We start from the raw sequence: 25,970 nt of genomic DNA on the forward strand, positions 1-25,970 counted from the left end.
GAAAATGGCAAAAACCAACCAAACTTAAACAAATTTATATAACGTAATAAAACAAATGAACCTTTGTGTTTTGTATGGCGTCACATCGATGTCAAGAGTCAGGGGCGCAAAAATAACAGGTGAAAAAAATTAACCAGCGTATTTTTATGTTTTGCGTGTGTAATTAATTTCTCATGAGCACAAATGTGAAACTCGTGATCAAAAAAAAAAAAGCGTGTGCGCGCTGAACAGCTTAATTTTTCTCTTCTTGGGTGTTTTTTCCTCTCGAATTCACAGTTCTCCTCGGGTGCCATGCAAATTACCTGCAGCTACAGTTTTCGCTCAAGTGAGTTTTTTGCGCACAAGTTTTGAAAGGGGTGGCTTTGACAGTTTGGGGGCGGGGTCAGGGTCGCCCTCCTCAGCGAATGCTATTGGCCGATATCTCCAGGGTTCGTGACGGACCGCCTACCTCCACGAGGGAGGAGACAGAAGGACAGCAGGAGAGTTAGCTAACTGGCTATGCTAACATCCAAACATCTCTGGCGCGCCGGCTCTGTCTGCACGGGTTAGCATCAGAAGCGACCAGCTCTCTGAGCAAACAGCACTACAGCACTGAAGCCGGACAGACAATGCCAGAAAGTCTGGTCGCTCCTGGCACTAACCTGTGCAGACAGAGCCGGCGCGCCAGAGATGTTTGGATGTTAGCATAGCCAGTTAGCTAACTCTCCTGCCGTCCTTCTGCCCCCGCCCTCCTCCGGCTCATGGAGGTAGGCGGTCAGTCACGAACCCTGGAGATATCGGCCAATAGCATTCGCTGAGTGAGGCGACCCTGACCCCGCCCCCAAACTGTCAAAACCACCCCTTTCAAAACTCCAGTGCAAAAAAAACTCACTTAAGCGAAAACTGCAGCTGCAGGTAATTTGAATGGCACCCGAGGAGAACTGTGAATTCGAAAGGAAAAAAACACTCAAGAGGAGAAAAATAAAGCTTGAGAACAATATTCTGTTCAGCGTGCACACAATTCCCCCCTTTTTTTTGCTCACGAGTTTCACATTTGTGCTCACGAGAAGTTTATTTACACACCCAAAATGTAAAAACACGCTGGTTAATTTTTTTTACCTGTTATTTTTGTACCCCCGACTGTTTATATTGATGTGATGCCATAGTTGTGTGTTACAAAAAAACAACAACAAAAAAAACTTAAAGCAGTTAGAAAAAAATGTTACAATATATATTTTTTTTTTTTACATTTTCTTTCTGGGAAGGCCACCTTCTCTTTCTGGAGCATAGCGCAGCCACTTCATTATGACATCTGCAAATGTCATCAATGTTAAATCTTGATGTTGACGGCGGGCTGCAGCTAAAAACAGACAATAAAAAAAAAATTATATATATATATATATATAAAAAACTTTCAGGTCACCATCAAAAGCACTTCAGCCATTCATTTAAATACCAAATAGACCACTATATTTGGGTACAACCATAGACTGTATATAGCTGGACAGAGCATCGTCTCTTAAAAGTGAAGCCACCACAGGTCGGGCGCCCCCTGCTGTTCGGCTGCAGAAAGCTGTGTAACCCCACCCATCCCCATAGGTTTCAATGGCAAAACAGAACAACTTTCAATCACGTTTTTTTCTAATATACTGTAATTCTACCTCCTTTATTTAAATGCAACAGCTAGTGTAACCTCTGCTTATATTGTCAAATTTTTATAATCCCACAGAATTCGGTTTTAAAAATATTATTCAGGTGTGGTTATTGTAAAAGGGCTGCTTATGGGCGGGACCAATAACAGACCGTCAGCTCCGCTCCGCCCCGCAGCCTGTGACCTCGAGGCAGCCCTCAGGGGCGGGGTTATTTAAATGAGTAGGTTGCTATCCACTGTCTTTCTCCCTCCTCTGGTCTCTACTGCGCATAATCAGGTGGCAGGATCGCCAACATGGCGGAAGATTTTGGCTTCATTTTCATTGAATGAATGGGAACAGAGACACGGCGTCCATCTTTTTTTACAGTCTCTGGGTACAACAAACTATACTGTGAAATTAAATAAAACAAATAAGTTTCATATACCATAAGAGTATACCGGCAGTGTTGGTGGTTATACAGTATCAGTTAGTTTGCTACTCTTAACAAAGAAATTACAGCTAAATATTTTATAATCACTTCGGTTTCAATTAATAAAAACTGTTACATGTGTTGCTCTTACTTATTTAATCATTATTTAAATGATTAAATAACCAAAATGTAAATGATTCCTAGCCTGTTTTCCATTTTGCCATGCCTTAGCTGACTGTCGGCATGTCACATGACAAAACACAGCTCAGGCGTCAGCCGCAATTTACTTTTCCCCTGCTAGAATAGAATTTTTGAACAAGATTCTGGGTATTAATGTCTTAATTCATAATGCTTTATCTCCTGATTTTCAAAACATCAAAAAAATCTGATCATAACTTTTTATGGGGACCTATCTCCTAGCTCTCAATACATCACAACAATCTAACCATCAGGTATCAGTTAATAATCTGACTGTATACATTTTTACTGTGATTTTTTTTAAATAATCATCCTGTGAACATGACATTAAAGGCAATATAATGTGTGTGTTAAAATGTTGTCATATCCCATAGGGCTTTATGGATTCGCAAAATTTCCCAAATCTGACAGTCAGGTATAAGTCCTAATTATATAATTCCTGAAAAAGAACTGCTGATTATACCACAGTTAATATTGGGTGACCCCTGTCAGTCAAAGGCATTTTAGTAACATATAACATTTAAAAGTGTAAAATCTTGTTATTTTGAATTTATAATTGTTCTTTTATGTTTCTTAGTTTAGGAACCTTTCTCACATTCTCCCAACCACAATCATTCCCAGCACTTCACTAACACCAACAGTTACAGTGGTGTTTTAACTAAGGAAGATTCTAGGGCAGGGGTTTTTAATTAGTAATCATTTTTTTTTGTTTTTCAAGGTCCAGTTACAGGGTAAAATAAAATGCACACTTATTCTATCCACTGACAATTCATGTAGGATAATAATAATCTTATATATAATCTTCTTTAGGATTTATATAGTTAGCTTGAATCCTAAATGTCTGATTTTTTTAGATGTTTTGAAAATCAGAAGATAAAGGCTTAATGGGACATCAGTACAATCTGAGATTAATACAATGAGACAATAATACTGCATCCTATTCAAAAATGCTATTTGCCATGAAAAAAAAAAGAGTCATTCACTGGACACTGGAGTGTTTTGGTTCCTGCTATAGGCCACTGAAGTCGGGTCGTCATTTTGTAGTCAGCGTCATGATGTTTATGCCCATATTTGGGGTTTCGTGTCTAAGCAGTCCATGTAAACGGCGAATTTGAATGGTCTTTCAAAAACTGGTCTCTGTCACATTCTGTGGTTAGTAAATATGTTCAGAACCCTGTACGTTTTATTCTGCGTACATTTACCTCCTAAATATCACTGGATCCTCTGAATTTCGAGATTGTTTAAGGGGAGTAATCAGAAAAATGCTAGATTTAAGCTAATGCTTATCTGACGTCACAGCACAGTGGCTGGAAATGACCTCGGACTGGATTCTGCACAACAACAGCGAACTCCGGTCAGATCACATTTTGGATTATTATGCTTCTTAACAGAGGATCATTAAAGCATTTAAACAGGTGAAAACTCTTTCAGTAATGTTGAGCAGTGTGATGTTGAGCGGTGTGATGTTGAACGCGGTGTGATGTTGAGCGGTGTGATGTTGAGCGGTGTGATGTTGAGCGGTGTGATGTTGAGCGGTGTGATGTTGAGCGGTGTGATGTTGAGCGGTGTGATGTTGAGCGGTGTGATGTTGAGCGGTGTGATTTTGAGCGGTGTGATTTTGAGCGGTGTGATGTTGAGCGGTGTGATGTTGAGCGGTGTGATGTTGAGCGGTGTGATGTTGAGCGGTGTGATGTTGAGCGGTGTGATGTTGAACGTGGTGTGATGTTGAGCGGTGTGATGTTGAGCGGTGTGATGTTGAGCGGTGTGATGTTGAGCGGTGTGATGTTGAACGCGGTGTGATGTTGAGCGGTGTGATGTTGAGCGGTGTGATTTTGAGCGGTGTGATGTTGAGCGGTGTGATGTTGAGCGGTGTGATGTTGAGCGGTGTGATGTTGAGCGGTGTGATTTTGAGCGGTGTGATTTTGAGCAGTGTGATGTTGAGCAGTGTGATGTTGAGCGGTGTGATGTTGAACGCGGTGTGATGTTGAGCGGTGTGATGTTGAGCGGTGTGATGTTGAGCGGTGTGATTTTGAGCGGTGTGATTTTGAGCGGTGTGATGTTGAGCGGTGTGATGTTGAGCGGTGTGATGTTGAGCGGTGTGATGTTGAGCGGTGTGACGTTGAGCGGTGTGACGTTGAGCGGTGTGACGTTGAGCGGTGTGACGTTGAGCGGTGTGACGTTGAGCGGTGTGACGTTGAGCGGTGTGACGTTGAGCGATGTGTTGTTGAGCGGTGTGATGTTGAGCGGTGTGATTTTGAGCAGTGTAGTCTGTGTTAGAGCTTTAAAGGGCAGATAATAAGAGAAAGTGGCTCTCAGTTCAGCAGCGCTTTCCCGGAGGGTTTAGTATTTAACTACGGTCATTAGTTTATGCTAAATAAAACACCTGACCCAAATAATCAACTAACAACTAATTAATCAATTAATTAACTCACTACCTGCCCTCACTGAGGTGACAATGAACCAGAAACACCAATTTATTTCACTGCATAATAAAGATGTTAAAACGTGTTACAGCTGGTTCTGGAGAATCACTGAACTGTTTTAGTGATTTTGCACAAGAAATGAAAGTAGACTGTTGACTGGGTGTAAGACAGCGATGTGCCTTGCATAGGGCGTGCGATAGGGCCCCAAGTGTTAAGTTTTTCAAATATTTTTTTCCAAGGAACTATAATTTACAAAGATAAATTAAGAGAAGATGACAACTGTAAAGACCTACCAAATATGCAGTCTCTCAGAAGGGTGTCTTTGAATGGCCTTTTACATCCTTTCCCAGCCCAATTAAAGTGACAGGCCAACTCGTTTGTCAGTGATGACTGCAAAATGCGGCGTATTGTTGTCTCTGGTGTTCCACCACCCACAGCAGCAAACTTGGATACCTACAAGAAACATTTTTAATTAGCTTTGGTTTATTAAGTTTTTAATACCCTCTTTCACACTACATGATTTAAGCCTGGTTTTCGTCAACCACCTTTTGTTGCTCGCCGACAAAACTCTGTTCATGGGTAAATTAGCGACCAGTCAGCACTTGGTCAGTGATGTGAGCTGTTGGCGATGCCCAGCAGATATCTAGCATATTATATATCTAGGCAAGTTGGTGACAAAGAGTGAAAACATTGACTACATATAGCTAATGGGATCGTGTAAAAAGAGAACCATGTAACCACTGACCCAATTCCTCTAGCACACTGAGGCAGTTCTATGTTCATTGATAAATATTCCTATGACGTCAAAATAGGTTCACACATTTTGAGATCCAAAAGTATAATCCATAATCAATAAATACAAAATGTTGGTCTTGCTTTCAGTTAGAGAACTTTCTTGCTTTTAGTTTTGACCCCGTTTTTAATGGGTGGGGACTAGTTGACCATTGGCTGCTGGAAATAAAACCCTCCCATAAAGGTTTATTTATTTATAGCAGCCAATGACTAGACCCCATCCATCTGTAAAAACAGGGTCAAAATTGAGACATAACTGTGAAAAAAACAACTGCAAACAAAGTGAAGGTAAAACACAAAACATAATTCAATATTAAATATTCTGTTTACAAACATTATTAATAAATCTTGATATAATTTTTATTTTTTTTTTTTCATGTTCATGGATTATACCTTTGGTTCTTGACTGCCATATATTCCTCTAGCTCCCTCAGTCCCTGCTACTCTTTCCCTTTTATTCATACTTTTGCTTCAATTCAGTGCAGTAGCAACTTGTAATGATGAAGATAAAGTATCTCTGAGCTGGAAAAATTAAAAAGTGCATACAGAGATTCATTGAATGTTTTTCCATGGTTAAGGGCAGCTGCATCCAAGTCTTACATCACATAACGCAAGGCAGACAAGTGGATACTTTTGGCAATGTAGTGTATCTCTGTGTATTATGCATTTTCTATTCTGACAATGTAAACTTACAAAACCTTTGTGTTACTTTACTATTGAACATACAATAAAATGAGGTCTTATTATGATAGTTACTGATAAGTACTTACGGTTTTGCGACGGACTGATTCAGTCTGAAGGTGTCTTTCTGCCTCCTCAAAATCCTCCACAGTCTTTAAGGGCAGACATAAAGCAGCACCAGGTGATTCCACACTCTCATACTGTGTTCCAATGCATTCCTTTATTTCTCCAACATCTTTCTGCAGTTTAAGGATCTCCTTTCTATTTTCTTTTATATCCTCACGTATATTAACCAACATGGTCATCATCTTGTCAACTGCTATGTCTGAAACATAGTAACAAAACAAGATTACGAAATATCCAAAATAACCAGTAGTGGCCAGCAGTCACTTGCTTTGACTCTTGATGTACCATTACCTCACAGAGACACCAGGCAGGCTAAGCTTTTTAACATAAGCTAATATTGTTAAAATCTATAATCTTTAAATCTTTAAACTCGGATTTAAAAACAAGTATCATACCTTTCAGGGCTTGCATCGAGTCTGGCCTTGTCGGATCTGCTCCTTCAAGAGAAGATCACATTGATGAACAATAGTTAAAGGGTAAAACTGTGATTAAATAATGAATTTAACTAACATGCTGTTTTCAATAATTCAACAAAAACTGGTAAACCAAAATGCAGGTTGGATAAAACTGTTGTGGCTTTAAAAGAAATATCTAAAATAGCCACTGACCGTATCTTAAGCTGGACAGCACATTGTCTCACATCCACTACATTTCTGGCATCTTTGCTGCCCATCCTCATAAGTTTTAATCGCAAAACATCTACTTTTCAATCATGTTTTTCTCCTCTAAACCATATTTCTGTCTTCAGTGTCTAATTCCATCATCTTTCCATGTACTAGTATCACTACATCTTTTTTAAAATATAAAAAAAATGCTTTTCTGTTCTATTTTTAAAAGTTGTGGTCATCATATGAAGTTGGGGATACACTTAGGGAATAAAGTGACTGAGAGCCTTGGCTGGAAACATTTTCTTCCTTACATGGAGCAGGCAACCTGCAAGCTAGTTGGTGGATCATAGCAATTATTATTTAGTATTTCTATAACCTGAGGTCACATTAACCGACACTCTTTTTACGGTCTGGACCAAGTGCAAATAATGTTTAAAATATCTTTAATATTCAACAGTGTGTGATGCCCCTTTCTCTGCAGCTCAGGGTTTTAACTGTATATTCTATAGGGTGACTGGAAATGGAACCAGGACATCAATCTTTTTGATCATTGATCTGGGCAAATAAAATGTTACTATCCATTTCCCTAATACTCATTTTGATGTTTTCATGTTACTGAAACATAATAATTTGTTATTTACTTACCATTTCTTTCATATTCTGTTACTTGCAGTGTATGGTACACTGGGCTGCTGCTGCTTTGGAAGTCTAACATGACAAACAAAAGGTCATTAAGTACCTCCTAAAACCTTTAAATTAACATTTAATTAATTAAGGTCACTAACCAGTAAAACACTGCTCAGACAATTGAACTGAACCCAAACCTGCAAAGAAAAAGGGTAAATCAGTTTATATTACATTTAATTCTGTAATTTCTGTTTTTGCCTAATCACTTGTACTTAATTTCTGCAATTCATAAATACTTAAAGATATGATTTTCTTGATTATTCATTATTTTTAAAGAAGTAAAATTACAGCTTCAGAATCACAACACCACTCTACTGACTTGTAATAAGCAAAGAATCTGACATTCACTAATGTTCTTGTATCTGGATTTTGTTCTTACCTAAGAACAGACTGCAAGAACACAGATCAGTTTGATTAAATTATAGTATTTTTAATGTATACATATATACATCATATTCTTTTTAATCAGCAGGGCGCTTTATTGCTCCATTAATGGCCCTAATTCTCATGTGATCCAGTACCAAATCCAGTACCCCCGCATGTGCAGGTATTTTCCACCTTGGGCTTTTTAGCCACTGGGACATTTCAGCGGATGTAGGCAGACCAGGAGGGCATATCGCAGCCATCTATCAGCCATGCTCTTCCATGGGTTAAGAACGCTAGGCTAATTTGTGGGGGGGAAAATCTTAAGAAGATATTGGTGAATGAGGCCCAATCCCGTCTGGATAGGGCTTTAGCTAATCATAAACAATAGTTGTCCAACTTACTGCTTTGATGTGGAAATGATTTAAGGACCTGTCCTGGTCCTCTGCCGAAGAGCTCTAAAAAGAACATAAAGAGTCTTAAAATAATAAATAAAAATATTTTAAATGCACATACTAGATAGATAAAGAACAAAAATCTGTCATATCAGACACAAAAAAGACAAAAAAAAGATCACACTCATTTTCTTATATTTACACGTTAGGGATGTCCAATGAAAGTGTTAGTTTAAATTGATTGTTTAATTACAGAACAAAATAATGCATGTTTGATTCTAGGGCTGGACCCGAATATTCGGGTATTCGGATATTCGTTCGTTGAGTAGGTATTCGGTTTTTAATTTTGGTATTCGGATATTAATTTTTTTCTCCTTTCCAGAGCTCCACCTCACATCGGTTACAAAAGCCTGGCCTACAAAAATGATGTCTGAACGAATTTCCTCTTATCTAATATAATTTAAAATGGTTTAAAAATATAAAATTATTTCTAAGCAAACGAAATATTTAATATTGAGCTTATAGCCCAAGTGCAAAAATACAAAATCAGTAATAAGACTATGCCCTGCACAATCCTTAAACCGAAATAGACCAAGTTCAATAACGTCATTAACAATGACTTTCCTCTACTCTAATATAATTTAACATGGTTTAAAAATATAAAATAATTTCTAATATAATTAACAATGTTTAAGAATATAAAATACTTCCTGAACAAACGTTTTTTTTGTTTGTTTTTTTAAGCAAATAGCCTAAGTGTGAAAACACAAACAGCAATTTACTGGGCTGGCTTGCGCAGCGGAGAAACCGTGCAGCAGCAGCCTCCTAGCCTGCTTACGCAGCGGATAAGCCGCGGTGTGGGGCAGCAGAAATTCCGGGATGAAAACACAAAGAAATCTGGGCTAAAAACACAGAAAAAATATGGGGTGAAAACACAAAAATCCGGGATAAAAACACCAAAAATCCGGGGTGAATATGTCTCGTCGGTCAGAGCAAATTGAACATTTTTCAGTGGATTAAAGGGGCCGTGATTTGCTTTTTTTTTTTTTTTTTTTACCTCTTTTTTTAAAAACGAATATTCGAATATTCGCTTCGAATCAGTGCCGAATATCCAGAGCTCAAAAAACGCTATTCGGGCCAGCCCTATTTGATTCCCTTTGACCAGTAATATCATAACACTTCCGGTTACTAGAATGTAATGGAGGAAAACAAAACAGTGTAAAGCGACCAGTGTAGAACAACAGCACTACTCAGCATCCTTAATGCATTACTGGCAGGCAACATACAAAAAAAGAAGAGGGCACCATTGAACTCTAAGAACATAGGTAGGGTGGTTTGTTGAACAGGGGTGGGTTTCCTGAAGGGTTCATAACGCTAAGAACTTCGTTAACTCGTACTTAAGATTGATCGTTAATTAAAGAGTGTTTCCCAAACCCGTGCGTAACTAAAGTACTATGTAAACTCGCTAGCAGATTAACGAGTGCCCTGACCCAGTCGTTATTCTTAACATTCTACTTAAAAAGCATTCTGCTTGCAGTTCACCAACTTAAACACCAGGGACCGCCAATTTTGAGGGAACAAAAATATTATTTCCGTGGTTGAATCAATTATATTATATTATATTATATTATGTTATATTATATTATATTAAGTTATATTGTATTATATTATATTATATTATATTATATTATATTATATTATATTATGTTATATTATGTTATATTATATTATATTAAGTTATATTGTATTATATTATATTATATTATATTATATTATATTATATTATATTATATTGATAACTTTGTCTGTGGCTTGTAGTCTAACTGGGCATATTGGAATTGACCAATCAAACCGTGGTGTCTTTAATCACACCTACACGTATTGTAAAAGGGTATCAGTGAATGTGCAGGTAATATTTAATAATATTTTATAATCAGGTGCTTCTAACCAACATTGTGGGCGTTCATCTGGGCAAACTCTGGGGTGTATTAACTCGCAAATATATAAGTACCAGTCAAAAGTTTGGACACGTCTCATTTAATGTTTTTTTTTTTTTAGTTTTTTTATTTAATTAAATGTCTACATTGTAGATTAATATTAAAACCATGAAAACTATTAATTGACGTATATGGAATTATCTAGTAAACAATCCCCTGACCTAAACTCAACTGAGATGGTGATTTGGGAGGAGCTGGAGCGTGAAGGAAAGCGTGAAGGAAAAGCAGTAATTATTGTTTAGGACCTCCAGGAACTACTTCCTTCAAGACGCTGAGAAAACTATTTCAGGTGACTCTCCCTCATGAAGATAATGAGATTAAAATACCAAGAATGTGCAGATCTGTCCTCAAAGATTTCGGGGGAGGAGTCAACAAAGACGTTCTTTACACTTACTCGTTAATTTTCACTTTGCGAAGCTCTTTGGGAAACACTCGCAGAACTGGCTCGTTCTTTACTTACGTTATTCGTTAGTTTGTTCATTATTCGCTAAGATTTATTGTTTTCGGGAAACCCACCCCAGATCAATTGTGTTAAATAACATTGAGCTTGTCTGACTTAATTTGATCATTCAGCACATTTTCGAAACACGTAAATTTGACTATTTTTTATGGAATTAGTTGCCAACAATATGCTCATGCCTGAATTTCTTTTGGCACAAAGAGTGTTTGAAAAGTAGTTTTAAAGTTAATAAATGTAACTGTTAATACATTGTTCTTATTGGGTTACAACTGCTGCAATGTCAGTCCCCCAGAACCCCTAAATGTTCGTCTTTGTAAAATAGGTGTTTTAAATTAGTTTTTTAAAATAATAGAATAGTAAAATGGTAAAATGTAAAGTTCTAACCATTATCTGCTCTTTCTTACTGCACCATATATGCAGGGCTGACTTCTAATTAGACAAATCAATGTATATTACTGTTACACTGAATAATGCATATGCTCCGACATTGTTTAGTAATGGATAAAATCTGTGAAAATGTATATAAAATAAAAAGGACAGTACCTGGTAACATTACTGGAGGGGGCTTGGCTAATTGTCTCTTTTTTGACTCTCTAGGGTCCTCATCAACATACTCACTGTAACGAGTATTAGTCCTGAACAAAATATTTTTGTTACATGAATGATACAGGATTCCCAGCATACAATAACAAAACACAGAGAAAGTTACAAATGCACCTCATTTTCCTTTTTTTTGGTTCTTCTGTCTCCTCCTCTGACTGCAATTCAGATGTGCAGCATCCTTCTTCAACTAATTTAAGGCGGCTGTGAGCCACTTCATAGGTATCTACAAGAAATAAAACAACAAAATGTATAAAAAAAACTGATACAACTAGAATGATTTTCAAAATTCTCTCAATTACATATAAGCTAAAGTACAGTCCTCACCACATGTTACAAGACACCGCACATTGTCATAAACAGTCCAGTCTTGTCTGGATTGCTCCATCTGTTGGACAGATTTTTGCAGCTTTTGACAATTATAGGGTGGCCACGAACATTTGTCACCCTTGAGCCAGCAGCTTGGGACGACAGCAGTACCCTTGTCCTGGAACTCCACTACGCAAAATTTTTTTTCCATCTGAAATATTATAGAAACTCATAAAATAAGAACTGAATAACTGGTAAACATTTCATATTTGGCCTTTTTCCTCCTGCATCTTTAAAGGAGAATGACGGTGTGAAATGTACTTGGAGTGTAGTATAAACATGATAACCTGTAGGGATCTCTGACTCACCTCTGTTCACCCCAGCTTTCTATGTTTCCACGAATAACAAGGCTAGTAGCGGCACACTTCAATGGTAGAATTCTGATGGCCCTGATATGTAAAACGAGCACTGAGAGCACATTTGCAATTTTAAAACATTTACTTCAAAAATACTTTTTAAATAGACAGTTCCTTGAAGCAGTTCTCTGCATACGGCCATTTTGAGATTAACTCCCAATCCCATTCCGTTCTACATTCTCTTGACATAGAAGAAATTCCAACATGCATAACAGAGCTAGAGTGGATTGGCAGAGTGAATAGAGAGCGCAACTGGATTTGGGAGTTAACCTCAAGATGGCAGCACCCCAGATAATAACTACCTCAAAGTACTGTCTGTATAAACACTTTTTTTAAATAAACTACCTGTGCACTTTCAAAGTTCTCAAGTGCCTCTTTTTAAATGTCAAGTACCTCTAAATTCTACCAATGAAGTGCGGATTTAATTTGAACCTTGTTAATTTTATAGATCAAATAACAGCTGTGTATTAGAATGCTGGGGCAAAAAGAGGTGGGGTACTTGTCAGAGATTTTTACTAGTTAACATGATTCACCACACCCTAAGTCAATTTCACATCAGCGTTCTCCTGTAAAAAAAAAAAAAAACTAAAAAAAAAAAAACTAAAAAAAAAAAAATGAATGTTCACCCAGAAGTGTTATTTTCCCTATCTTAGTTAAAATTTATGCAGTAAGCCAGGCATGTTTGGACACAGAATGCTTTTTTTCAGAACGGGAGCAGCAAGGCTAATGCTGTCGGAAAGCAAAAATCGTAATGGTCGCAAATTCCATCAAATTTCATCAAGACTGTATCAACCAATCCACAACCTAATCTTGTTTATGGTTTCAGATTTTTTGAGGGCTGCACTAAATCAGTAAACATAAATCGACAATGTCGACTAAAACAAAAATTAGTCAACCAATAATTAATTTGTACTTTGCTACTCTACACAAAGTGCTGGGGACAGAAACACAATGAAAGTGTGTAAAAAGATTACATATTTAATCACAAAATATAACATTCCACATTTAAACATCAGGCATTTAAATTCCATGCCCGCTGTTTTTTTTGTTTAGAAGTGATAGAGAATGCTAGGAACAGGAGCTGCATCCACAGGAAGCAGAGATGGAGGAAGAAATAATTGCTGATTAATCAACTGATAATCAACAGATTAGTGAACAACCAAAATAATCATTAGTTGCAGCCCCATTTACAACATAGCATAACATATAAAAGTGAATAAAACCCCACTGCTACAGGCAGCAACTCCAAACAGAATCTAGGCTGGTAAAATCCTAAAACAGATTCAGACATTTTTGACAGTCAACAGCAGTTTGATATTCTAGTAATATGCTTTGATGGAATTGAAAGGCCTATTCACGTAATTGACCATTAGCAGATGTAGCCTTCTAGCTTTAGTTCAAAAGCAAATTAACTAAATAGAGCCTATTAAGGTAGACATTGAAATCTGGCAGTTGTTCCTAATAAAACTATAATTATTAAGTCCTCAGAAGTTTAGGTGTGTTCTCTACAGATGTCTATTTATGAAGCATAGGAAAGACTACAGACCCATTATCTACAGGATAAAGAACACACTTTCTTTGTATGACTGAAAGCTTTACCACTGCCAGACTGTCAGATAACTCACGCACCCTGTAACAACCAATATATGCTGAGGTACATGGATACTCAAAGTAAGGTTCACAGTATCTGAATTTATGAAACAGCAGAAAAATATTTCCATTGTCCCGGATGATATTCTTGATCACACCAATCTCACCTGCAACCTCCATGCAATTATTACCAGTCTCAGTGGATAAGCAGAATTCTCTGGAAGTAACCTTTCTGAATTGCTCAGCTTGACAAAACTGAGAAGGTAATGGACCACTGTAATGCAAGCCTGCAACAGTAGCCTCACCTGGAGGCATTTCCACCAAAGCCGGTTTTGCTTCCGATAGTCTTTTAACAACTTGCTGTAACGGCTGGTGCGGTTTGCGTAGGAGGCGTTTAATCTGACACAAATAATTCTCAAAAGGAAACCCTGACACATTGTCAAGTGGACCAAAGTGTCTGTACTCATCGGCTAAGTGAATCAACTGGTGTATAGTGAACACAACTTCATCACTTCCATACAGTTTCCCAAAGTGATGCACAAAAGACACAAGGAGATCATGAGCAAATTTCACCATTTGTTCATTGTTGCCTGGAGACAGGAGTACACGCATGGCAACAGAGAACAGCATAAAATTGTCATAAAGCTCGCTAGGCAGACAATCTCGAAGGACAACAGGGCCAGAGTACAACATGAACTGTCTTAGCTCAGTGGCTTTCCACCGGTCCACCTCAGTCAGGTCCCTTGGCTTGCGTGCAAACTCAACAGGAGTGTGAGGACGTAGCGCTACAAGCTTGCTAGAAATCAAACGGACTACATGAGACTGAACCCTTGTCTTCAAATTTTTGCCTCTCAGCCAGAAGTACAGAAGTTTTCTTGTTACCCCAAGACAGCAAAGATGCATGTAATCTATAGGGAACTGAGAAACCATTTTTACCACACTTGCCAAAGGGCTAGGTTTTTGTTCTAGGTGATGGTCTTCATCAACCATAGCTGCAAAATCAGCATCAGTCCTAGGTTTAACTGCAGTATCAGGAAATGTCATCTTGTTCTTCCAAACACCAGCCTGTGTACATTTATCACAGCCAGAGTAACCATTATGAGCTTTCACGTGCTTGACAAATGCACGAGCTGGAGCATCACACACAAAGGCTGAAAGAAGTACCTGAAAAGATCTGCCACCGTACACAATTCCACTAGTCAGCACATGGGTCAAATCCTTTGTAAATTCCTTCAAGAACTCAAAGACGCTGGCAGGTTTCCCAGCTCCACAGTAAATACCAACCACAAAGGGGGTCCTGGTGTAATCACATTCGAGTAGTCCAAGAATTGGCCAAAACTGTAGCCTTGAACTTTTAAACAAAGGAAGGCCATCAATGTTGAACTGCAGTTTCAGTTTGTTGATACCTGCAGGCAAAACTAGACACTTCAACCTAGAGAGCAACCCTTGTTCTAAACCAAAGTGGTAGCACTGCCCATTTCCCATTTTACGAGTGGGTACATTTGCTGGTGTGCGAAGGAGTGTCCTTCCATCACATGGAAGTTCTGGGTGAAACACCCGCAGAATACACAGGAGTGCTGACAGAGCAACCAGTGAAATTGAAAACTTTGTTGCCCAGTGTTTTAAGCTCATGTACAGCATACTCTCCTTTGGTGTATCTTCATATGAACCACCAGCTGAGTCACTAGAGAAACTGCCAACAACAGCACATGGTTCAGAATCACCATCAGACTCAGCCATGTCATCATTAGCATGGGCAGAGCTGGCTTCACCTGAAGCTGAACTCTGTGTGCATGGCTCAACAGTGTTTGCCCTAGCCAAATTCACAAATGAGGGATCTTCACTCTGGAAGCTTTTGCTCCCATGTGGTACTGTCTTAACAGTTTTTTCAAACTCTTGCAAGATCTCTTTCTCTATCCTGCTTACTTCCTTGTTTATCTTCCGTCTCTTTGACCAGTAAGAAGCCATGCTGTTTCACTGCATCACGCTTCAAGAGTGAGACTTACCTCTGTTCAAGACAACAAACCTGTGAATTTGTATTGTGCATCTCCTTTTCACCACCTGGGGTACAAAAGAAAAAAATGCAATCAAGATTTGTCAAGTCTATATACAAGTCTATATAGTACATTTAGTGAACGAATCACCCAGTGAGTGAACATGAGTGTCAAACCACTTTCAGTATGGTGATGTTGAGCAGTGTCGTGTGTGTTAGAGATTTAACAAGCAGAAAATAAGAGAAAGTTAGCTTTAGTGGTGCTTTGTTCAGGAGCAGTGCTTCCTCACAGGTTAACTATTTAAGGGGTCAGGGGTTTATCCTAATTACAACACTCCTGACCCAAATAATCAACTAACAACTAACTAATCAACTAACTAACTGCCCTTGCTGAGGCGCGCTTTGTGATACAGCAGGAAAAGTTGTTACTCCAGAACCATAGAGTTAACAAACAACCCACCCTATAATTTCCTAGAACAACATTTGTGTTGTTCTAGGAGTAACTTTTAATCAGAAATAATCTCTTTTTTCTGTATTCTGTTTATCATTAGTTACATCCAAGTACAAGTGACTTTACAACCTAAACATGTTACTCCACATTACATTTACTGTTGTTAGAAAAAAATAAGTGTGAAATGTCTGAATTATATACACTACTGTTCAAAAGTTTGGGGTCACTCAAACAATTTTGTGTTTTCCATGAAAAGTCACACTTATTCACCACCATACGTTGTGAAATGAATAGAAAATAGAGTCAAGACATTGACAAAGTTAGAAATAATGATTTGTATTTGAAATAACATTGTTTTTACATCAAACTTTGCTTTCATCAAAGAATCCTCCATTTGCAGCAATTACAGCATTGCACACCTTTGGCATTCTAGCTGTTAATTTGTTGAGGTAAGCTGGAGAAATTGCACCCCACGCTTCTAGAAGCAGCTCCCACAAGTTGGATTGGTTGGATGGGCACTTCTGGCGTACCATACGGTCAAGCTGCTCCCACAACAGCTCAATGGGGTTCAGATCTGGTGACTGCGCTGACCACTCCATTACCAATAGAATACCAGCTGCCTGCTTCTGCTGTAAATAGTTCTTGCACAATTTGGAGGTGTGTTTAGGGTCATTGTCCTGTTGTAGGACGAAATTGGCTCAGATTTGAGCGTTTAATTGACCCCACAAATGTGATGCTCCAGAAACTCAATCTGCTCAAAGGAAGGTCAGTTTTGTAGCTTCTGTAATGAGCTAGACTGTTTTCAGGTGTGTGAACATGATTGGGTTTTCTAATCATCAATTAGCCTTCTGAGCCAATGAGCAAACACATTGTACCATTAGAACACTGGAGTGATAGTTGCTGGAAATGGGCCTCTATACACCTATGTAGATATTGCACCAAAACCAGACATTTGCAGCTAGAATAGTCATTTACCACATTAGCAATGTACAGAGTGTATTTGTTTAAAGTTAGGACTAGTTTAAAGTTATCTTCATTGAAAAGTACAGTGCTTTTCCTTCAAAAATAAGGATGTTTCAATGTGACCCCAAACTTTTGAACGGTAGTGTACATATGACAAAAACTGATCAGTTATCACCTAATATTTAAAATAATATAACAGATTTGGTTATTATTATTATTATTATTATTATTATTATTATTATATATTGCATGTTGTATATTTACATTTTCTGCACTCTTTTTAAAAAAAACTTAGTAGCACTGGGTTTATTATTAGCATTATTATTATTTTTATGTATATTTTCTACTGAGAGCACTTTTTACAATGGTATCCTTTTTTGAAAAATGTAACTATGTAACTTGACGTTTCAAAGAGATTTTTGCCAGATGTTAATATAAACGTCAGGACATGTGGTCTTACTGTAAATATGCAGAACAGTGGGAATATGCAGTAGAATATGGTAAGAACAGGGTTGAGAAACTGCTGTAACGTGACCTCTGTTTATTTGTAGTTCAAAGTACAACCTGTGAACACGTTACAGCAGTGTTTCTTAACCCTGTTCCTGCATAGTCTACTGAATATTCCAACTGTTCTGTATATTCTAGAGCTTTCTCTGCTTTAAATACATTAATAGAGTAAGTGGTGGTATGATGTGTCTAATACACTGCTGGATATACATAATGATTGATTTATGGTCCATAGGGGGCTAGGGGATTTTAACAGGTAAACTCATTCAAAAGGATTGTTTATTAGCAGTTGGATCTGGTGGAAAACACACAATTTTATGGCAGTGACCAGGGTTAAGAAGCTGCTTTTCACTACCAACATAAAGTATTGTACCAAATGCTGGATATCCACTACATCCAAGTTCTAGCAAACTAGTTATCTAAATGAATTTTCATTCATTATAGTTGACAGTAAGTCCTGCAATCCTAAATTAATAAACACAGTTTGAAAATGAAATAGTGATTAGCTGATCAGGTACAGGGCAGGTTAAACATTACATATATGTATATATTTTTTTTTAACCTTGACTCCCTATCTAGCTAATTCCAAAGTTAAGCTAACTGACTAACACAGCTGCAGTTTATTAATTACACAATGGGTTTGATCTGTTTTGATTCAGAGACGTGTCTTTTTAACCAGCTATCAGAAACATATCAGTTTACATGGTTAGCTCTGTTACCTTTCTTTTAGAAAAATCGCCATATATCTGTTTTAAAATCAGCTACTGCTGCTTCCCGGTCCCGCTGCTAAATCTCACAGAGAGGGAGGGGCTTCCCACCTCCAGCACACTGCCTCTCCTCCGCGCTGCAAAACCAGCAAGCTGATTGCCTGTTTCTACTATGAGACTATGGCGTCATTTTACTGCCAAAAGTCGAAAGCTAAGTTTTTGAACGCAAGAAGCCTACTTCATGCAGCGCTCACGGATTTTATTTGCTTACGTGTAAAAAGTACGAATCTGCGCGGGCTCTCGGATATATCATCCTCGTGTGCTATCTGGCAATTCTTAATGTTTCGAGAGCGTGCGCGTGCGGTCAACTTTCCCGTGTGCTCCCGGAGCATTCCCTGCTCGAGCGCGGAGCTTTTCACTGCAGCAAAGCTGCCAAAATCCCATCTCCAGCCAATTAGACGTGGCAACAGGATTTGACCAATTACCGCTTGCTCTGCTCTCGTGGGTTGAAAAAAAACGCGATGAAATATTATATTTATTATTAAAATAATAATAATAATAAAAATCAACGTTTACTTAAGAAACTCCAAATAAAAAAAATGTTAATCCTATTGCCACGTCTGATTGGCTGGAGACTTTTGGCAGCTTTGTTGCAATGAAAAGCTCCGCGCTCGAGCAGGCAACGCTCCGCGAGCACACATGGGGAAGTTGAGCACACGAGCATGATATATCCGAGAGCGCGCGCAGATTCGTACAAGAGGAGAGTTAATCTGAGAGAGAGCATGGTAAATTTGTGTAAGCACACCTATATTTTACACGTGAGCAAATAAAGTCCGTGAGAGCACACCTATATTTCACACGTGAGCAAATAAAATCCGTGAGCGCTGCATGAAGCAGGCTCTTGCATTCAAAAACTTAGCTCTCGGCTTTTGGCAGTAAAATGACGCCATAAGAGGCAGAACTTAATTCCTGAACCGTGATTGGCGTTCCCTTTCATACAGCGGTCTGTCTCCTCATTAATAGTACAGCTGAGCTGAGCGAAACGATATAATTTTTGAGGGGGATAAATTCATCTGTTTCTAATATTGTTTCTAATATATCCCCCCGGTTCCTACGCCAATGGCAGAGACTAAAACACAACGTAAAAAGGCTAAATGTGGGGTTTCTTTTTCTTTTGCTGCCACTTATGATTAAAAAGAAAACTTCAATATGTCGTTATAACGAGAAAGTATCCCGTTTTTGAATTTCCTCGTAATTATGAAATAAACATCTCGTAATTATGAGAAAGTGTCTCGTTTTTATGACTTATGTCGTTAAAACGACATACTATGTCGTAAATATGAAATAAATATATCTTAATTATGAGAAGGTTTATGTTTGTCTGCCACACTACAGCGTTTCTCCGAATGTCGCAGTTAATTGAATTAATAAAATTCTATTTGGCTCAAATCACAAGGAAATCTTAGTGTCACTGAGCGACATTGAAGGCATTTCCATAAGCATTCGAAGTCTCAGCGTTTGAAAAGGCTTAAAATAAATCAGACATCTCTGTATAAAGCCAGGCGGACACTGTGCACGAATATCGCCTGCGATTCATACGCTCATAGGCTGCCATAGGAGCTCACACTTCAGGATAAACGCAGCCCGTAGCCACAGCTCTTTCAGTGTATAAGCGCTCGGTTCTGCAGAACCAGGGCAGTTTTCAGGCATTTTGGGTCCCGAAGCAAAATGATTATTAACTGTAACAGTAAAGCATTACTTAGCAGCAGTACATCGAGCCCAAAAAAAAATCCAGCCCGACCTGCCGACCGAATCGCCACTTAAACTGTTTTGAGCCCCAGCCCAGTTTAAACAAAACACTTTTTTAGTAAGTAGAGCATTAAATCTGAGCTTTTTAAAAACATGTTAATGTTTTTAACGTATTGATGTTAATTAACACTGTACACTGATGAAGCGTAGATCTGTTATTTAATAAAAAAAATGTTTAAGAACCGACCTCCCCGTCTACTCTTATGTAAGAGTATTCTAAGATGTCTTAGAATATAAAACATTTTTTTTATTTTAAACATAAATCAACAAAACACAAAAAACAACAAATCAGGTTATGTACTGCACACTCGTTAAACCAAAATAGACCAAGAACAATAACATAATTTACAATTACTTTCGTCTAGTATAGTAAAATTAACAATGTTTAAGAACATAAAACACTTTCTTAAGAAACGATTTGAATTTTATTTTAAACTAGCGCTGCTAAAGAGACAAGGCTCAGCGCATTTTGCCCAAACAACAATAAAACATTTTAGTAAAACGCTGATTATAGTATGTTTTATACTATTACTTTGCTGTTTAAACTACGCTGTTTAATTTATTATATTATATATATATATATATATATATATATATATATATATATATATTATATTTTAATATATGTGACCATGGTGATGAGAAATGAAGGCTAACATATATTCATTAATTTCATATTTAATTGAGAATCAAAATAAAAAAATATATATAATATAATATCAAAAAACAAATAAGGCCTGCATTTTGTGTTTTTAATTTGATGATCCAAACAAACACGGAAAATTAAAATAACAGACCAGGAGTCAAACTTGATTTAAGATTTTTCAACAGCGTCTTATGCGAATTTCTTTTCACCTTAAATGTTGCAGTTAAAGGCAGCTTTTAACAGTGAAAAGCGCATTTAAAGCACAAATCTGTAAAACTCTGAATAAAATGGCTGATGTGATTACAATCAGTTAGCTAATGTTTTTTTAGAAAGTGGTTTATATTCTTAAACATTGTTAATTATATTATAGTAGACAAAAGCAATTGTCAATTATGTTATTGTTCTTGGTCTATTTCGGTTTAATGAGTGTGCAGTACATAGCCTGATTTGTTGTTTTTTGTGTTTTGCTATAGATGTTATGTTTTTAAAAAATCGTTTGTTCAGAAACTGTTTTATATTCTAAGACATTGTTAATTACAAAAGAGTAGACGGGTTCGTTCTTAAACGAGAGAGTCGGTTCTTAAACTTTTTTTATTAAATAACAGATCTACGCTTCCTCAGTGTTAATTAACATCAATACGTTAAAAACATTAACATGTTTTTAAAAAGCTCAGATTTAATGCTCTACTTACTAAAAAAGTGTTTTGTTTAAACTGGGCTGGGGCTCACCAAAACAGTTTAAGTGGCGATTCGGTCGGCAGGTCGGGCTGGATTTTTTTTTGGGCTCGATGTACTGCTGCTTAGTAATGCTTTACTGTTACAGTTAATAATCATTTTGCTTCGGGACCCAAAATGCCTGAAAACTGCCCTGGTTCTGCAGAACCGAGCGCTTATACACTGAAAGAGCTGTGGCTACGGGCTGCGTTTATCCTGAAGTGTGAGCTCCTATGGCAGCCTATGAGCGTATGAATCGCAGGCGATATTCGTGCACAGTGTCCGCCTGGCTTTATACAGAGATGTCTGATTTATTTTAAGCCTTTTCAAACGCTGAGACTTCGAATGCTTATGGAAATGCCTTCAATGTCGCTCAGTGACACTAAGATTTCCTTGTGATTTGAGCCAAATAGAATTTTATTAATTCAATTAACTGCGACATTCGGGGAAACGCTGTAGTGTGGCAGACAAACATAAACCTTCTCATAATTAAGATATATTTATTTCATATTTACGACATAGTATGTCGTTTGAACGATATGATAACTCAAAAACGAGATACATTCTCATAATTACGTTTGATAATAACTCAAAAACGAGACATTTTCTCATAATTATGGGATGTTTATTTCATAATTAACGTTACCACATAGCATGTCGTTTTAACGACATAATAACTCATAACATAAAACATAAAAACGAGGAACTTTCTAGTAATTACGACAAACTATGTCATTTTAAGAACATAACTCATAAAAACTATATACTTTCTCGTTATAAGGACATGTGGAAGATTTGTGGCAGCAATATGCTTCCTGCTGCAGAAAAAAGTCGGCTGGCCCTTTTTGGGTCACTTAGTAGTTTTATTAATTTATTAATTTTTGGCGTCTGAATGCTGCTCAACAGCAGCTGCAACAGACAGGAGCTCATGATGCACTTTTCTGGGTCATATAAATTAAGTTACCTTTGTGCCACACCCTAAGAAGAAGTGACACCCAGCTTACTAGTTAGTTAGCTTAGCTACTGTTAGCTCGCTAAATTCCCAAGTTAACATTAAGTTATTCAAATAACTTACAGTTAACATTAACTGTTACATGTTAAAATGTACAGATTTAAACATCCTAGCTAGTGATTTGTTTAACTTTACTGTCGGATAACTGTTACAAATCGCTTAAATAATGTTTTTAATCATTTTTGTTTCTCACAGAGACATGTAGCTAGCTAGCTAAGCGCCACAAAATGGCGGCAGCTGGTTGTTATATAATTGACGGTAGCTAGCTAGCTAACCTAGCTAAGTTAAAGTTACCTCGTAGCTAAAATATAAACGTAGTTAATCACTAGTTAGCTATCTAGCTCAGTTTAACATTTGGTATACGACACTGATAAAGTAACGAAACACTTTTGTATACATTATTCTTTTAACTCGAAATCTCCCCAAAACACTAGCCAGATTAAACAACCGTTACATAACTTACCTGCCATAGCGCGCGCTCTTCTGTTCTGTGGAAATTTCCAGAAGGTCAGCTTCAAAAAGAAGAGGGGGAGGGGCGAGCATAGAGGCTGTTGGATGTGATTGGTCCACACACAAGCATTTATTTTTTTATATTAATCTGACAGTTGTCATTATATTTATCGGAATTTAGACCGCACTTCGTATCCACCTAATAATAAGTTGGATATGTTTTTTTTACTTTATTGTTTTGATAGGTGGGCAACAAACTTAGTCCACTACCTCCAATACCACATTGATTTTTTTATCTTAAATATTAAGACATTAAGACATCATTTTCATTCTGTGTAGATATTTAAAAATATCTATGAAGAGGTCTATAATAGGAGGTTTTCTTTTCAGTCAGCATTTAATCACCTTTTTCTGCTGCTAGGAGTACCTTTAACATCTAAGCATCACATTATTTACGTTTTTTTGGTACACTGTACCTAAGAACATAGAGGTGAAGGTGTAGTCAAGAGCCAAATCCAAGATATTTCGCAATAAAACTGAATGGAAGGGCACAGCAAAAAAATACTTGAGCATGGCCTGCTGTATTCCACACTCTCTTAAACAAGAGAGTGTGGTCCACCCAGAGTATACCTAATTATCTACTGTTGTTTTGTATATTCAGTTCATTTGTTAATTAGGGATCTTAGCTAAATACAATCTACCTCTAAGGCTTTTATTACGTCTAGAGTTGTATACTGATATAAATATTTTAGTAAATAATGAGGCTCTTCTAGGTTTGAATGCTTTACTTTTTTCTTTTTTTTTTCAAAATAGTGACACAGCTCCAAATACATATAGTCCTGTTTTCTTAGTCCAGGTATCATACAGAGCAGTTATACCACAACAAGCATATGTAACCAGTGTATGGCGGGACCCTGGAGAGAAAACTGTAAATCATAAAACTGTATCATAAACTAGCCAGTAGGTTTATTTCTCTTTGAAGTTGTAAACCCCTAATTATCCAGCCAGACTGTGATTCTAAAGAAATCTGCATACCCCATTCCCTGATTCTCGACCTCCACTGGAAAAGCAAAAACAAGTGTTTTCCAATCAACAAAAAATGTAATTAAACTAATTACGTTTTTTTGGACAACAATGTTACCTTCAGGTGAGAAAATGCACCATTAAAGGGGCTGAGTATTGACATTATGGTATCACTTCACATAGTTTAATTTGCCTTATTATTTCATTCACATAGTTTCATTTGGGTGGATTTCCCAATAACGATCACCCTTGGCTGCGAATAAGGAACGCCCAAATCATGAGCAAAGATCAAGCCAGTTCTACGATTGTTTCCCAAAGAGTTTTACAAGACAAAATTAACAAACAAGTTTAAAGAACATCTTTGTTGATTTCTCCCCTAAACAGCGCGCTCATGATTTGAAAAAAGTAATAACAACCAATTTTCTCCTGGTTGGTGTGGTTAATTAAATAGAGTGCCCTTCTTATCTTGGGTTTATCTGTTCTTTATAAAAAAAATCCTGTCTGATCTTTAATCAAGAGAGGCATCACCTCCTCCATCCTTTTAGTTAATGTAGATGCATATAGTTTGTTAACTATATTGAGCACAGTATTTGGTCTATATTGGTCAGTAATTGGAGAAAACCCCTAGAAAACAGTAAACACACAACCAACGGTAGAATTTCCAAATGGTTCATATGAGTAATTGGTTTTTAACAGTTTTAGCCCACAATTTTAAAGAAACTATTTGTAAATTAAAACTTTATTTGTAAAACATCTGGAGGCTTTTATGTAATTTTACATATATCATTGTCCAAAATAATTTATAACTGCAAAATGGATTACTACAGTAGCATGTGTAAAAATGTTGAAACACCAAGTAACTGCACTGTAAATGGGATCGGAATGCTTATAAATAAAAAAATATGTATTTTTTAATTTGGTTAATAATCTGTATTTAGGTAAATTATTGTAATGGGTTGCATTGTAGATTGTGACCAATAACAATGTTGATTGCATGTTTTCTTTTCAATGTTAAACAACAGTTAAGTCTTTAACCCGAAAACAATGTTGATTCCATGTCTTCTTTTCGATGTTGAACAACAGTTAAGTCTTTAACCCGAAAACAATGTTGATTCCATGTCTTCTTTTCGATGTTGAACAACAGTTAAGACTTCAACCCAATAACAATGTTGATTCCATGTCTTCTTTTCAATGTTGAACAACAGTTAAGTCTTTAACCCAATAACAATGTTGATTCCATGTCTTCTTTTCAATGTTGAACAACGGTTAAGACTTTAACCCAATAACAATGTTGATTCCATGTCTTCTTTTCGATGTTAAACAACGGTTAAGACTTTAACCCAATAACAATGTTGATTCCATGTCTTCTTTTCAATGTTGAACAACGGTTAAGACTTTAACCCAATAACAATGTTGATTCCATGTCTTCTTTTCGATGTTAAACAACGGTTAAGACTTTAACCCAATAACAATGTTGATTCCATGTCTTCTTTTCGATGTTAAACAACGGTTAAGACTTTAACCCAATAACAATGTTGAAATATAGTTGATTTGTGGTCATCAACCAAACCTGACCAAAAAAAAAACAAAATTAACATTGATTCAATGTTCCTTTGCTATCTGGGTAAGCAACCACTTAGCAACCACTTTAGAAATGATAGCAACCGCCTAGCAACCAGTTAGTAATCAAAAGTTTTTAGATTTCAGCATTTAACCAAACGTTTTTGGATTTAAGCATTTAACCAAACGTTTTTGGATTTAAGCATTTAACCAAATATTTTTGGATTTAAGCATTTAACCAAAGGTTTTTAGATTTTAGCATTTCATCTAAAGTTTTAGCATTTAACCAAACATTTTTAGATTTAAGTGTTAAAATCCTCCACATGTGTCTAGGAAGAAAAATATGGAGAACATAACACATGGCTGTCCTAAGTCAAAGAGCCAGCAGAGTTTAAGTAAGAAAGAGGAGAACAGGCAGTAAATAGCGGTACAAAAATCTGATTTAATTTT

General features: G+C 37.0%; 4 protein-coding genes across 8 annotated transcripts in view; all 4 read right to left on the reverse strand.

Moving 5' to 3' along the window:
- The window catches only part of LOC111196715 (zinc finger protein 484-like), a 353,380-nt gene that overhangs the window by 202,197 nt on the left and 125,213 nt on the right, over window positions 1-25,970 (reverse strand). The gene's annotated exons all lie outside the window — the stretch shown is intronic.
- LOC125801418 (zinc finger protein 239-like) overlaps window positions 1-25,970 on the reverse strand; it is a 203,934-nt gene that overhangs the window by 91,791 nt on the left and 86,173 nt on the right. The window lies entirely within an intron of this gene.
- Window positions 1-25,970, reverse strand: part of LOC125801283 (zinc finger protein 239-like) — a 232,390-nt gene that overhangs the window by 13,996 nt on the left and 192,424 nt on the right. The gene's annotated exons all lie outside the window — the stretch shown is intronic.
- LOC111193314 (uncharacterized) lies at window positions 792-15,768 on the reverse strand. Its single transcript, XM_049477628.1, has 11 exons — window positions 15,712-15,768; window positions 11,698-11,890; window positions 11,488-11,596; window positions 11,314-11,405; window positions 8,323-8,376; window positions 7,654-7,692; window positions 7,514-7,576; window positions 6,656-6,697; window positions 6,224-6,459; window positions 4,955-5,114; window positions 792-1,339 (listed from the first exon to the last, which is right to left on the reverse strand). Exons 1-11 carry the CDS (start codon window positions 15,730-15,732, stop codon window positions 1,224-1,226), a joined length of 1,125 nt encoding a protein of 374 aa, XP_049333585.1. The 5' UTR covers window positions 15,733-15,768; the 3' UTR covers window positions 792-1,223.

This window comes from Astyanax mexicanus, chromosome 4 (assembly GCF_023375975.1).
Source record: "Astyanax mexicanus isolate ESR-SI-001 chromosome 4, AstMex3_surface, whole genome shotgun sequence".
Lineage (NCBI taxonomy): Eukaryota > Metazoa > Chordata > Actinopteri > Characiformes > Acestrorhamphidae > Astyanax > Astyanax mexicanus.